At 52.9% G+C, this 15073-nt stretch overlaps 2 protein-coding genes across 2 annotated transcripts; both read right to left on the bottom strand.

Annotated features, from left to right (window-relative positions):
• Positions 1–7230: 7230 nt before the first annotated feature.
• On the bottom strand, positions 7231–7608 carry J4E86_001423 (uncharacterized protein; the record flags this gene model as incomplete). The annotated part of the gene is made up of 2 exons (XM_051441991.1): positions 7231–7284; positions 7339–7608. The coding sequence occupies 2 exons, from the start codon at positions 7606–7608 to the stop codon at positions 7231–7233; spliced, it is 324 nt and encodes a 107-aa protein (XP_051308162.1).
• Positions 7609–10105: 2497 nt separating this feature from the next.
• J4E86_001422 (uncharacterized protein) lies at positions 10106–10775 on the bottom strand (the record flags this gene model as incomplete). Its single annotated transcript, XM_051441990.1, is given in 2 exon segments — positions 10106–10561; positions 10575–10775. 2 exon segments carry the CDS (start codon positions 10773–10775, stop codon positions 10106–10108), a joined length of 657 nt encoding a protein of 218 aa, XP_051308161.1.
• Between the last annotated feature and the right edge of the window lie 4298 nt (positions 10776–15073).

The raw sequence follows: 15073 nt of genomic DNA, 5'->3' as shown, positions 1-15073 counted from the left end.
GTGCAAGTTTTCTCTTCCTTTGGATTTCCGTCCTTGGTGCGTTCAGTGCCACTTTAGTAGGCTCGCCTTCACTTTTGCGGCACATGAGAATTGAGGGAGTTTAAAGAAGATGCAATCTTGATATCTACGCAAAAGGAACCAGTAGATACTGTAGGCTGTGGCGTACACTGCGAGTTTCATGCTGTGACCAAGTCATTCACACAAGCCATCTACAAAATACACCCCAATTGAACCCCATCAGAAGCTTCGTTTCTAGCTCGACGTTGTCCTCGCGCTCCACCATACCCCCAACAAACCTCCAGTAGAACGAAAATGTAAGCTGCTAGATATTATGCCAGGGCCATAAAGAGGCTCGAGACACCCTTTGTAGCGCTCGCCTCAGCCGCCCATCTATGCTCTCGGTGAGTGTAAGGAGAGCACGAGGATGGATGAGGTATCTTGATCTTGCGACACGCCCTGCCACCGTTCTTATGGAAGAAGTACAATGGACCGTAAACGTGCCGCTGAGAAGTTGGACTACAATGAGCAGCCAGGGGATCTGTTCAATGTGAGTAAAGAGTGACTGAAATGACGATGTCAAATGGGAAGGTGACTTACCTGACGAGTTAGCTGTGACAAAATTGATATTTAGCCACTACTTTAAACCTGACCGAGTAGAGTTCTTAGTCAAGTCTTACTATAAAGGGCAGATGTCACTGTCAAGACCGCCATGTAACTTGCCAGAGCAAGTACGGAAAAAACATGGCGGAGGCTGTCGAATGACACCAGAATTTCTTCGGCGCGTGGGTGTGTAGCTGCGCCATGGGAAAGGCAGAAGCTACGTGCCCGTGCCGCGATGATATGCAAGTGCCAGCTTGCGAGGCTGTACCGCCAAGCATGACAGCCTGCTGGGTGGCTGATGCGCGCCTTGTTCCTTCTCTTTCTTCCTTGTGTTCGTAAGTCGGTGTTGCGGGGTGTTCGTTCGAGGGAGACAGTGCGGAGGAATCGCGTGCGTTGCTAGGGGGAGGTGTCGTCGTAAGCGTGGAGAGACTGCGTGACATACATCTGATTAGCATGGTTCGAGGAAATGTTCGTTTGGAGTGGAGGGAGCAGAGAGGCATCAGAGTGGTGACGTAGTTTCTTCAATGAAGAGTTCAGACTATCAGATACCATTGTGGCGTCACCTCTATCTCATCATCTGCCGATTGTGAAGAGGACAGGATGTAGACGTACCGTAGTTAGATCAATCGCGACGTTCAATGTAATCAGCGTTTTGGTGGTGGCGTTCGTTCTCTAATAGATCTCGCAAATGTCAGTGAAGTTCGACAACGGAGACAAGCAGAAAGAGGGAGCCATGTCTCGTCAGAAACGTAGACCAACGATTAGCACCCTCATGTTGAGAAGCGACCTTGAGCGATTCGGGAGTTGGGCGGTTGATCATCTTGCGAGAAAGTAGGGAGTGGACGCGCGCTTACGTACCTGATCTGACCGGTCAAGAAGCAGATGTTGCTGAAGCTGTCAGCTGATCGGACCGCGTAAACTCACTGCGGTTCTGTGAAGCGGTTAGCGAATGCTCGTCGAGTAAAGGAGGAGCGTGTGTGGAAAGAATCGGGAACGTCAGCTGGAATGAGTACGATGTTGTCATCAACGGACTCAGACGATATCGGTGGTATCATCATGGTATGGCCAGAGGTTCGGGAGGGATTGACTTACCTTTGTGGTTTCGTGTGCCAACAAAACGGGCGAGTCTAGCTGCCGTCTTGATACGTCTGGGTACAGGAAAAGTTCAGCGAAATCCAGGAAATAGACATGAAGGATGGTAATAAAGGGTGTTGGCGGATCAAGAGATTAGCATAAATGGATGACTGTATCGTCGTACTAGCTGCTAAGGAACTCAAGGGTTTTACGCCGAATTCCGTTGCAACGTTCCTCAACAGCCGTGGTTCGAGAAGCTGAACCACAGCCCGGTTTGTTTTCATGGTAGCAGTGGGTAAGGGTAGCGGGTTGGCACTTACTAGCATGAGGCGCAACATTCGTGCGGGCACTGCTCTGGTCGACCCGGCACCCAGGCGAAGGACGTAGGGTTGGCCGAGCTGGACCACTGCATCTCGTGTGGACGGGTAAGTAACGGGCGTCATGTCTAGATACCACGGAAGGTCAGCGGATATCAAGGAGTAGGAACGAAACGTGTGGAGAAAGAAGCCGGCGTATCAAAGAAGATTAGTTCTGTCTCTTTAGACAGCTGCTGGAGAGCTCAAGGTTGTTAGGCCGAGCTCCTTGCAGCGTTCCTCGACGGATCAAAGTGAAGCGTGTTCTTTGAAACTAATCGGGTTGATATCATTGCAGGGGTGGGGAAGGACAGCGAAGAGATGAGACTTACTGTTGCCAGGACCGATACTTGAGGTCATGAGTGTTGAGAAGGCAGAGTCTCGTCGAAGAATGAAAGGCTAGGACGATTGCGGCCGAGCTGCTGCTGGCAGGATGAGAGTGGAGTATCCGACCGGCCGCGACACAGGTACTGGTGTTCTCTCCTTTCGAATGTGCTGGAAGACCGGGACTAGGGGACGCTGTATTGGTTCAGTTAGCGAACATTCAGTAGATTGAAGCAGTGCTGAATGGAATGGCTAATGCAATTGCTCATTTGTTCTTTCCAGATTTATTTCGACATCCTACCCATCCGGCAAGCTAGGTAATGAGGGAGGCTACCAAGGGTAACCATCGCCTGGCTTGAAGATTATATAGGAGGGTAGTGCCGAGACAAGGTATCATCATAGCAACGCGACGAGCGAGGAAGAGAGGAGGACTTACCAATCTGAACGTGCACGACGGCACTTGTCTTCTCTGATATGCCTTGGAGAAGGAGAGGGGATTTTGAACGGTAGTGCGACGCGACAGCCTGGCGTAGCTCGAGGTCGCCTCGAGTGACCTTGCAGAGAGGGTGTGTGACTACTAAATAGCTGTCAGCATACGATCTTAAAAAGATTTCCGGCGCAATGCGTGGGTATGCTGTCCATAAGAAAGCTTGTTCTATCATCAACTGTGAACCAGCCACAGAGTAGCGGTTCTACATGTCTCGAAAAGTGTAGCTTCCGCCAACGGCAGGGATCATCATGGGCGGTGGGGGTGAGCAAGAAGAGGGGACATACAGAGAGTGAGTACCCAAACGCCGAGAGGCAGAGTTTGAATGTCAGAAGCTGCTGAATGGAGGTGACGCGCCGCTGGTGTGCGTCGCGGTCGAGTGACTGTTGTCGCTCCCGTGCATGCGGAGGTTGACACTGCCATCTCAAAGGACCAGGAAGCTGTGGAAAAGAGTGACGAAGGTGCTGATAATGTAAAATGGGTAGAATAAAATGCAAGGGAGAAGAAGATCATGGGGTGCGAGTGTGTTGTGGGATAAAACGGTGAGTAGGTGGGTAAGGACAAAATTGATCAAGCTTGTTGACGTAGCGACGACAGCATTAAGGCCACGCGTGTTTGCCTGGAGGGAGATTACAAATTGCGCGTCCCCAAAAGTGAAGGGGACCAGAGGAGACGCCCTGGCGGTGCAAAAATCGACAGCATCATGTGCACTGCTAGCTTGATGAAGGTGAGCCGTGAAGGACTTGAACGCAAATTGAGATTACGTGTTGCGTACATGGCGAGCTTACGCATGCGAGTGCGCGCAATTGCGAGGTGACTTAGAGAATTCTAGGTCGAGGGACCTCTACGTTGCTGGGCTGGACCTATTGTGACTCGACTGGAATTTGCATGCTGTATACATAGACCATATTGAAAGCTTCCAGCACAATAGCAATCGATGCAGCTCTCTGCTGAAGGTCTGCTATCTATTGTCCGAGTTTGTTGCTATTGACGTGTTGCGCGGGCCCAAGTCCTATATCTTCTCCTCGTTGCTGGACTTGACCGAACTCCAGATCCACCAACTCCTCATACCGTAAGTTTTGAATTCCAGTTATCATTGAGATCGTGCTACACCGCATGAGTATCATGATAATCAAGGCTGACAATTGCGACAGACTCAACAAAACCTCACCAACAACCTCAAGACCAACCCCACACCACTCAAACCATCATCACATCACTATGGACGACAAATCAGCCTCCTATTCGCTGGCCCGGATGCATTGGGCTTTGGGAGTCGCTGCGCGTGCGCGAGAGGAAGTACCGGCCAACATGGGCCTGTCAAAGGTCGCGACCAACTTCGCGTACAACCTCCTCCAAATCTACTTGAGGAGGATGAACGAGGAGGAGAAGGAGGAGCAATAGAGGGAGCAGGTTGCTCGCGCTGAGGCTGAGGAGGCCAGGCGTCTCCAAAACGTGAGTATTCCCATCTTTGTTTGTTTTTGGCTCGTCATTCCAAAGTTGTCACAATGCTGACTTTCTACTTCTAGTTTTGGAATCGTCTTCGTCCCGCCGCCCGCGACCGCGCCTTTCGACGCGCCTTCCTCCGCGCAAAGCTGCAAGGCCGCCGCCGTTAATTCGGCATACATGTTCTGAGAGATCTGGGTTCGGAGCATAGCGAGGGCGCTGGGGCGTTGGTGTAGATATACCACAATAAGACACGATTCTGCACTTTCTCCATCCAATTCTTGTAACATCCTGGCGTGACTTAATCCATTGACGTGTTCCAGAGCTTCTGGCACGATGTAATTTGCAAGCTACTGAGTACTCTGATACTACAAACAGCCCGCCAAAAAGCCACTTGCTGACGACATGGTCGTTACTGGGGGAGCCATATGATGTGAAGCAGCAACGTAGCCCTCCTGTCTCTTCCTCAAGTCACTGGCAAGCCAGAAAACCCGATGAAAAGAAGTAAAGGGTATTCAAAAATTAAGTCTAGGACTGAACCCGAAGGCAGTCCCGGACCACAGATGGATGTAAGCTTCGGAAAAGTCCTCACTAGCTAGACATCGCGCAAGGCCGAAGCAGCGACTTGTTTGTTTCAAAAATTGGTGACGACAAAAGTAGTTTTCTGGCGAAGGGAGATGGAGGCGGCAGCACTTGATGGACCCAGAAGCGCACGGACGTTGATCTGAGTGCGGCAACCTGGGCGGCTCGATACGTCACTGTAAATTTCCACGGCCAATGTCCCAGATTGCTCCCGAAGATAAGCCATGACAGAGACCTTTCAGACTATAACAACCGAGCGTCAGATCACGTGAGCCCTGGGACGCCAAGCGACAGGCCAGTATATAAACCCATCATCCCCCGTCCCTCCTGCTCTCGCACCAGCAGCTTAACACCTGCACCCACATGCATATATTCGTATAGGTGAGGAGTCTAGCGCGATTGCGTCCTTGCTTCTCGCGCGCGTTAGCTGCTCACTTTGCATGTTTCTTCCTCAATTTTTACATCCAGTCGGTGGGTCACTGGGCTTGCTCAGCCCCACTGGCACAGTGTCGCCAGTATTACACTACTTCTGGCTGACGCGACCTTTTTCATTGAGTCTTCTCGCTTGCGAGTTGCTCGAGGAAGAAGTTCTTCCTTCGATTGCCTGATATCAGTCACTGACATTCTGTGATCTTTTGGCGTCAACTGCTGCTTTGTGTATGCAATACCACCAAGATCCAAGAGGTATTAATTGGAATTGTGACAGTCCAAGTTGGCTGGGATGATGAGGCGGCTTCGCGAAGCCTCGCAAGTGTCGTGTCGACAGCACTTCTTGGTGTTGTTATGTTTACATCCAACGGTGACGTGTCCAGCACGCCGTGTCAACAACTTTGAGCTTACTGTCAACTTCGAATTACTTGATGATATGAGCAAGCGTTGACGCGTACTATTTTAATCTACTCAGGCCGTTACCGTTGCCGATGTCCCCCGCAGCAGCCTGCGCATCCAACTGAGCCTCTAACAGATCGGCTGAACGATTTCTCCCCGCGACCGATCGATCATCTCAGAGAGGAGGGCATTTTGACGACTTTGGGAACGGTGGGCGCGAATGTGCCAGCTTTGCGTCCAGATGGCCTGGCTGGTCCAGAATTGCGCGACCAAGGTAACTACCCCGATTTCGACAGGATGGAATTTGGTGTACAGCTGCGTCAGAGCATGCCAGAAGTATGAGTCTTGAACGTGTTCTTTGTGCGAATGTGCCCAGTATACCAGACCCTGGGGCAGTGCGCTCGCGCCAGTCAGTCCGCGCTAAGGCCCCTACCGCGGCCATGGTCTTGTCTAAGGTGCCATCATGCCAGACTTGCGATAAGATCATCACAAGTCGCATTTCAGAGATAAAAAAGCCAGAATGTAGCTCATAGCGAGTTCTATTATTCACGACGTCGTTGCCACGGTTGACGCGCGGATGGTGTTGGGATTCGTCTAATGACGTAGTTTATCTTGACAGTCTCTGACAGTGGACTTCCGCACTCATGATACTGATAAAGCAGCGATGAACGCAATTGAAATTCTCGAGTTTGAGCCAAATTTGGAGCCGTTGAGTGCCTATGGCCTTGCACGATAACAGGTAGCACTGAACCAGTTTTTCTTAAAGAAAAGGTCTATCGCAGTCGCACAAGCACCATGGCATACAAGGATCAACGAGCTTATTGAGACTGAGGGGCATTGGAGCATATAGTCTATCTGAAGGCACTCCGGCTATGCCCATCGGAGCAGGCACCGTAACCCATATTCCGCACGATGCTGTCTTGCCATTCAACCTCCGCCACAAGACACCATGTCTGGATGCCCACTGTAGCAGGCCATCTCCTTGCGCAACTTTGCCCACCCGTGAACCGTTGTTTCCCTGAACTACACCGACCCGAGGTATGGCAACGAATGATCGCGGAGGGGACATGTTGTCGAGGTCGAGTGCGAATGGGGACGTCGACAACGCGGGAGGGCGACATAGATCCTAGAGCTCATGCAGTTATCCGACAGTATATAGCCAAGAGAATACGTGCTTACCTGTTGTTGATGTTGGGGACGCTCGACCAGTATCACGAGCTTCATTTGGTTTCGCCTCGAAAGGTTACTTATCTTTGGCGGCACTCAACGCCAGAAGCTTTGCCAAAGTCCCAACTATCCGCTTGCACAGATAGCTGCATCGGCATACCACTGTCCTCGCCTAGCGCGCAGTCAATTAAGACCAGTTGCCTAGCAAGTATACCGTCCTCGTACCCAGCAACAGGCATTGAAGACGGTATGGGTAGCCTAAGCCAATGGGGGAGACCCGTTACAGGTACGTGAATGGGTGGTAGGGGCGGTTCTTCTTCATCGTCGTTGTCATCCTCCTCTTCCTCTTTCCTCCCGCGGCGTACGAGCCTACCGGGAGTAGACCGTCCTGAAGGCCAGATCGATGCGGGCACGGAGTTCCTCCTGAGCAGACATTAGTTCACCGGAGGAAGGCTCAATCAGACTCGAAGAACTTACTTGGCTCTGTGACATGAGCCACTCCATGTTCTGGATCTCGCGCTCCAAGGCGAGATCGATCTCGATGCCCAAGAGGATGAGGCTGCGCTCAAAGCTCCGCTTCACGATGCGGGCTGTGCGGAGCTCCAGCCAGTTCCACCTGGGCGAGACGGCCAATCGGGCGATCTTCGCGTCGTTGTTGCGGATGTCCTGCTCAAGACCGTCACGCTCCGCAAAGAGCGTGGAGGAGAGGCGGGGACGGACGATGGGGGCAGGGGCAGTGGTGGTCATGTTGTGTGTAGTGGTGGTGGTGATGTGTGTGGTGGTGGTAGTGGTGACTAAAGACTTCTGTCAGCTACTTGATCTCAAAGTGATCAAAAAGAAGAGGATACTTACTTTTGGTATGGAGTGTGTTGGTTGGGGAGCTGTCTTCGACGCGGAGGAGTTATCAAGGCCAAACGCCGCGAGCGCAGCACGTGCCCTGCGCGTATAAATTTGCTCCTCACCAGGCTGCCTCCCTCCCCGGTCACCTCCACTACACCAAGTCACGTCGAGCTTTTTTCTCACCCCAAGTGACCACGACGGCCAGCGCCAAGCGCTACAACACTACACAATACCAAGCTGAGTCTCCCCTTCCTGCCCCCTTCATCCACACGCTGTAGCGTCATCGCTACTCGCAAGCGCCCCAAGATGACAGTTGTAGTTGCTGAAGGAAACCCCTAATGATCAACAAAACACTTGGATACCTGAGGGCGCTTCACTCCACTCCTCTACCCCCTCCTCTCATGATCACGGTTAACGCCTCTAGTCCCCCCATGCGACACTCTGCTGTCGCGCTTTCGCCTTTGGCGCTCGACTCCGACACTTTCTCTTTCCAAGGATCTCAACGAGCTAAGTCTTCCCCATCCCCTTCCCAATCCTTGCACACTGGAGGGCTCTCGACCGACACTATATGATGATACGTTTTCAACAATTCGTCCTGGGGTAGTTCCCCGAGACATCATGAATGACATCCAGCAAAGCCTTACACTAGGCCTGACGTGTCACCTGGCACTTGGATATCTGCCATCGACTCGCTACTCGATTGAACGTATTTAACTCTTTCCAGCTTTTCTCCAGCTACAATTACAACGGCAAAGCCCATAGCGGCGCACGCGACAACGATGATGGTGGAGTCTCAACGGCAGAATGGTAGCGGATGGCCTTGGTACGGAATGATAGCGGGTGAACCTTTGTGGTGGAGGGAACAACGGCCATATCCTGATGGATCTGAGATCTCAATTCTCAGGTTCAATGGTAGATCGCCTAGATTGAAGTGACAACTGAAACGGCGCGTGATCTGACTTCTTCTATCGTCAGATCCAGTCGATAGTTGCCTACATTTTTCCACTGTAGCTTCTCCAAGTCAATGTCGAGCTTTGTGCTCACGCTCTCGTGTGTAGTTCAAATTATAGCATGTATTCATATGATACATAGCTTACAACCAAACATCTTGACCTTATCGTATGCGGTGAATCATGCGTAGACTTGATGCTGGGCTTGTTGGTGGCCTTCAAGCGAGTAGCAGCCGACTGTGATGCTTCTCAATGACGTCATTGTTTATCTGAGAACTTGAGTTCATCACCGCGGACATCACTGCGCATCGTGGAACAAGTCGCGAGAGCGACACATGGCAAAACCGAAGTGAGCAGCAACATTGATTGTGTATCTATATGCGCCACCACGTAAACCGCAATACTTGCGCATCGCACCAAGTATTCTGTACCGTACGAAGTGACCCAAATCATCTAAGCACATGCGGCTTATCATCTGATGACTGCAAGCGACTCGCCCTTGTGACTCCTATGTCTGGCACGGGCACAGTGATTCCGTTCATGTGGTCGGCCGAAGATGTCTCGTTGACAGAAGCGGCGCCGTGGGCATAAGGGTGGAGAAGTCCGCCGCTGCAGAAAAGTCGGGTTGGTAAGGGCCTTGTTTCGCGCTGTAAATGTCGCCGTAGGTATCATGCGCCATCGAAGTATAGAAGACTCTGGATTTCGATGAGAGGTTTCGCAATCAGACCACGCAACTCGCGATCGAAGTATCTATTGCAAGCTGCCCGTGCCGCATCGAAGAAGACGTTCGTGCTGAAGTTTGCGCCGAGGGTGGGGCGGAAGGCATCATCCGATCACGCTTGAGCACATGTCTGAACATCATCTTTCCGACGACATGTCTTTGCCTTCCCGCAACACCAACGTCTCGCCAACACCCAATCATTCACCCACCCAGTATATGCAACAGTCAGCTCGTCGCGAAGCCTCGTAGATTGTGTAGGATTGATTTGCTGACAGACGCGCGCGCGCAATGCGAAGGGAGAGGTCGAGACTGGTCGTGTCGTGACTGCTGTCGAAGCTCGCTAGCAGAGGGGAGCAGAATCGCCGCGTAGTGATGTGAATGAGGTTGTCGCGGTTTGCTGTAAGTATTGAGGTTCGAAGGTTTGGAGCAAATGATGCTCAAGTCGAAATGAGTTGGCGTGGCTTGGGGCTTGGTGGAAGCTGGAGGTGATACCTGACCTTTGTCTTCGGCTCACGAACGTCAACAGGACGTCGCGGCAGTTGAGGGCTCTTAGCACCGGTGGACAAGTCCGGTGAGCGACCGACCCTACGCCACGGGGGCCCTCCTCTCGGTCGTACTCCCAGGCAAGCAAGCCCTGCTTCCCATCTCCATACGAGGACACGATCTACCCAATTTGGGAGACCGAACGACGCTGTCAGATGTTTGCGAGGAACTTATATTGCCCGGGAGCGAGTTAGTATTGGCCTTGCCATTTCTCAAGGATCTGCCAGTCTGCGTTCCGGCCCAATGGGCGTACAACTTGATGCAGCATCTCCCCGGTCTGTCGCTGCAAGCGGACTTGGTCTTGAATAGTGAGTTCCGTCTCTCTATCCAAGACATATTCATCCCAGGGAGTGAGAACCGCCCATTCAGGGCCAAACTGGATCCCAGTTGGATCGAACACAAAGGTCTTCTTGTTCTCCAGGGTGATCTTGAAAGCGCAGTGGAGGAGGTATCCCACTTGCTCGCCCATGTCGTATTTGAGCTCTTCAATATTCGCGATCCAGTCGTGCTTTTGGAGCCCAAATTCCAGATCGGCTTCCAACTCCACCAGGCTCATCTCACACCATAGCGCTAACAGATTTGCCCTCTGCCAAAGGGCATCCTCAGACGCCGTCGCCTCTCCACCCAGTGAGGGTAGAGGCTTGCCCTGGGCAACCCACCCCCCCCCGTTGCTTGTGCTCGAGTTTCTGCTGGAGCTCACAGCACCACCGACCGAGGATCGCCTCGTAACTGCTGGCTCGTTCGTCGTGGGCTGCACAAAAGCCCGTTCTGTCGTCGGGAATGACTTGCGCGCAGGTTCGACAACGGGTGCCGCTGAAGAGGAAGGTGCTCTTGGGCGAAAGATTCGAAACGATAGCCATCGTGGTGTTTGATGGGTAGTTGGATAAGTGTTATGATGCCAAAAAAGATGTTGGTCAAGATTCAGCTTTGAGGCGCGGCAAGATGTGAGCTTGAACAGCTGCTATTGTCCATAGTAGATGGTCGTATTCCCCTCGAAATTCTGAATAGAACCCGTAATACTCACGCTCACTACGAGTCCGCACTTCTAACTGCCTCTCACTCAGGCTATTGTCTGCCATATCTGGAAACATGGATCCTGACAGGTCCAATCACAGCGGGAGTGGACAACGTCATACGACTAAGATAGGCTGATTAAGTATGCGTTGATATGGCTAGGAGTTGTACGCGTAGATAGAGCTGTGCAACATTACACGTCGTATGCTAATGTACCAGTCCTGGTCTTCTGCCAGAAGATGCAGCAACGTATAACTTCATGCTGTAGGTGGCAAGCATACTGGACTGCCGGAGTTCTGTCGTGGGTAGCTTGTACGTATCCTCCTCAGCGAGGTTGGTTGCACGTACGATTAGTAGATTTTGGTGTTCTGCTTAGTGAAGACACAGGCCAGCTGAAGTTGGGTGAGTCGCTACATCCACGCTAGGATGCTCAACACCGCCCTTCTACACAAACTACATTCCATGTGAACCTGGGCGTTGCGCCTCGCATCGATTCACAAGACTTCGTTCGCTTCCCATCGTACTGGGTGTGCATTTCTACGCAATGCCGTCGCCGTCGCGCCTCCCGACGATACGTTTTCCCCGCCGACAAAAAGCCGTCAACACGCCTGGCGCCCGCCACGAGCTAGCATACCTTTCAATCAACACGGAGCGGACTCAGATTGAAGACCACGACATTCAAAATCGTCAGGCAGGTCGCAGTGCCATTGCAGAGGAACGTCGCGCCTGCAATCTCCCGTCGCGTGTGCGGCAACGGACATAGCGGGACATGGCAACCACCACCACATTACGATATTACGAATCGCGTAACCTCCCTATGGAAAGCTTCTTGGGGGACAGTTTGCGCTTTTCCAAAAGAAAATCGGAGTCGTGATGGTGGAGCTACACGCCGTCGCGGTGATCTTGGGGCCAAGGGCAGAACACAACGCCAACCACAACTTCACAATACGACCAGTCGTACAGCCATCGTATACCCAAGCGTATTACGACTCGATTTCGCTTCTCAGAAATTAAATCGGATCACATGCGGTGGAGTTATGCGCCGTCGCGCAAACCCACCTTTGGGAAGACAGGGTCTCACGAAGGCCTTACAACATCCGGTGGATCGATGAGGCTTTGCATGGGCTTCTGAACACCAGAGGAACCATACGCGAGGTAGTCTGGTCACATCGCAGTACCGTGGTAGGTGGCGCGCTGGCTGTCTTCTGTGGCTCCAGGCCATCAAGCACAGATTGGCAAGCAACAGGGCCGCACGACCTTGTGCAGACTGAAGGCCGTCGCGCCGCCTGCATTTCGCTGACCGAGCCCTCAGGCCAGCACTCTACATCGACGAGACGTCCGACTACTGCCTCACGAGCGCGCCGCTTACGAACCCGATCGATCGATGCGAACCTACCAGAGCTGCGAGAGTGGCACCGTGGTCGAGCGAGATATAATCTATATGGTCTTGACGGCATTGGGATGAGGAGCGATATCCCAACGGCTACGCTAGCGTTCGAGGAACACAAGGATCACGTCTACAGGCAGGTTCGGATCACACGGCAGATAGTCACGTCGGCGAAGGATAGAGCGGGCGAGGAGCAGATGCGGGTCTGGGAATGAGGGAAGGATAAAGGAGAAGGGCGGAGGTTGGTGACAGGGGCTATGAGCGAGAAGGGGTATGAGCGAGCAGGATGGCATGCGTCAAGAACGACGACGATGAGGACAAAGGAGGTAAGCGTCAGAGCTGGGCAAAGGCCGTTGGAGGGGGAGAAGGGAGGAGTCTGCGAAAGAGCACAACTGACATAGCCAGGAAGCCACGAAGAGCCGCAGCTCACGTCGAAACGAAGCCATCCCACCACACTCTTTACATCCTCACCGCGACCATCATGTCCCTCCTACCTCGCACGCTCTCCCACCTACCAAACCACACGCCTCCGCCCCTCGACCCGCCACCCCAACTCCGCAAAGTCAAAACCTACACGGCGCGGACACAGCAACTCCAAACAACCCCGCCCCATAACACACGAGCAATCCCAGGGCCTCAGCGAGGGGTAGGAAGGTGCGGCTATGCGGCAACAAGACTTCTGATGCTGAAGCTTGTGAAGGGAGGTAAGGCGAGTGTCTGAACACTTTTCGGGATCGGCTGGGGGAGTGTGGGGCCAGGACATAACTATGAGGGGTGATGATGTGTAGAGTGGAGAGCGGAAAAGCATGGAAAGCTGGTGGGCTGCGATGGAAGGGTTTGGATAGGAGAGAGGATGGGAGACTTGGGGATGGTGGGATAGGGGTGTACTAGGAGAGCAAAGCAGAAGTGGGATACACGGCGCCATTGGCGACCGGCCTCGCAAAGGGCAGAAGAACTGGATGTGCTGGATGGCGTAAACGCGGTGGATAAGGAAGAAGAGGGGATAAGCAGGGCGCTGGGAGACCGAGCTCAGTCGAACGCATAAGGAGATACCGCGAGGATATGAGGGGTTGATATATACAACAGAATCGGAAAAGGCCGACGAAGAACAGAGGGGTCATACTTTGGCATGCTGAGAAACGGGGTAAGGGGCCGAGAATGAGAAGAATGAAGCATCACGGATATATAGGCCTGGTAGTTATAGGGGGACATGCGGTCGGAAGAGCAGCGACTCGCGGCATATCGTCAAGCTTGAAGGAACATGAGCTGGAGCGTTAGTCATATCTGCAGTTAGCATAGAATGAAGACTTCTTGAGTCGATCGATCAAAATGGCTGTGAGCTCAGGCATCCCATATACCGTGTCTCGAGCTAGGGAAAACCGTAGCATCAGGATGATGCCGGACACACTTCACATCAAATCATATGCATGTCTCCCGACCTCGCAGACTCTCAAGATAGCATGATAGCCTTGGCCAGATAGCTGAATCTTGGAAGTGCAAAACGACATCATGAACAAGCCAGTGACAATGTCCAGTGATTACGCCTACTTTGCCAAACATGTCTCGCTGTCGTGGTTCTGTCGTTCTTGCTTATGGTTTGCAATCTTCAGACACTCGATTGTGAGCCTCTTTGACGACAGTCCGGCAATAGCGGAACGTCTTTGAGGGCATGCTCGTCTTCAGTCATGTGCAAGTCTGCGAAAGGGGCTGGAAATCCCACTTTTCAGCAAGTGCAAATGTTGTGGTTGCTCCGCCATCTCGTCGGGCTCAAGGTGCTTCAACGGACTTAGAGCAATTGCGGAGTTGGCGATTGTCCCGTCTTGAACATCAGGAGCGCGGGCGCAGTGGCTTGCTCGCCGCGATATCACTTTCTCCATGCACACAGCTTGGACTGCATTGCAGCCGCCGTCTCGTCCAGCTACACTGCAGCAGCTGCGTGTGCTTGCAGAGCAGACAAAGCTGGGTCTTGAGACCTTGCTGTCGCCATCCGGACGTTCTCAGAATGTTTTCCATAGCAAACTCAGCACTGCATCGCCTTGTGCGATCGTCTGAGGCCAATCTTGACAATCTGCTGGAGAAGAAGCCCCTAAAGACGGTCACCGTCGACGGCGCCTCCTTCTCCTTGCTATCGCGCTCCTTCTGCGAGGCCGTCTCTCATTTGTTGTGGTCCGTGCGCAGGTAGCGGGTGAGTTCGCCTCAAGGTGAGACTTGTTGACCGTCTTCCACCACCCCACCACCGACTTCATCACACTCCCCAATGCCGCAGTTCTTGCTGTGCTTCCCCTTCTTCATCTTCTTGAGCCCCTCGTGTCGTCCTCGCACAACTCCTGACACCACATCGGCGATGCTTTCGAGCTTGCCGCGGGGTAGGACGACGACTCTGGGTCGGACATTGCTTTCTTTCCCGCTTCGGCGACGAGGAGGCGACCTCCTCTGGTGCTCGACGCACCCAAGGCATCGCGGTATGTGCTCACTCCGCTCCTGATTGCTCGCTGTTGACGCCGCCGCCTTCGCCGGCCTGGTGTCGACCGATGCAGCTCCTCAGCCCCTCCTCAGCCCCTCCTCAGCCCCTCCTCTGCCACCGCTATACCAGCTGCGGATGGCTATGCCTGACCATTGCTGACAACATCGCTAGTCAAGACTTCATTCCAGGATTGTCGCCACTGGCTGAACACCTGAGCCTGTACGGACGAACGCCGACGACTACACTCACTTCTCGTCCTTACAGAAGGTTCGTACAGGCCAGGTGTTCAGCCC

Source organism: Alternaria arbusti, assembly GCF_024043155.1.
Source record: "Alternaria arbusti strain BMP 1465 chromosome Unknown scaffold_1, whole genome shotgun sequence".
Taxonomy (NCBI): domain Eukaryota; kingdom Fungi; phylum Ascomycota; class Dothideomycetes; order Pleosporales; family Pleosporaceae; genus Alternaria; species Alternaria arbusti.
This window is presented reverse-complemented; position numbering and strand designations above follow the sequence as displayed.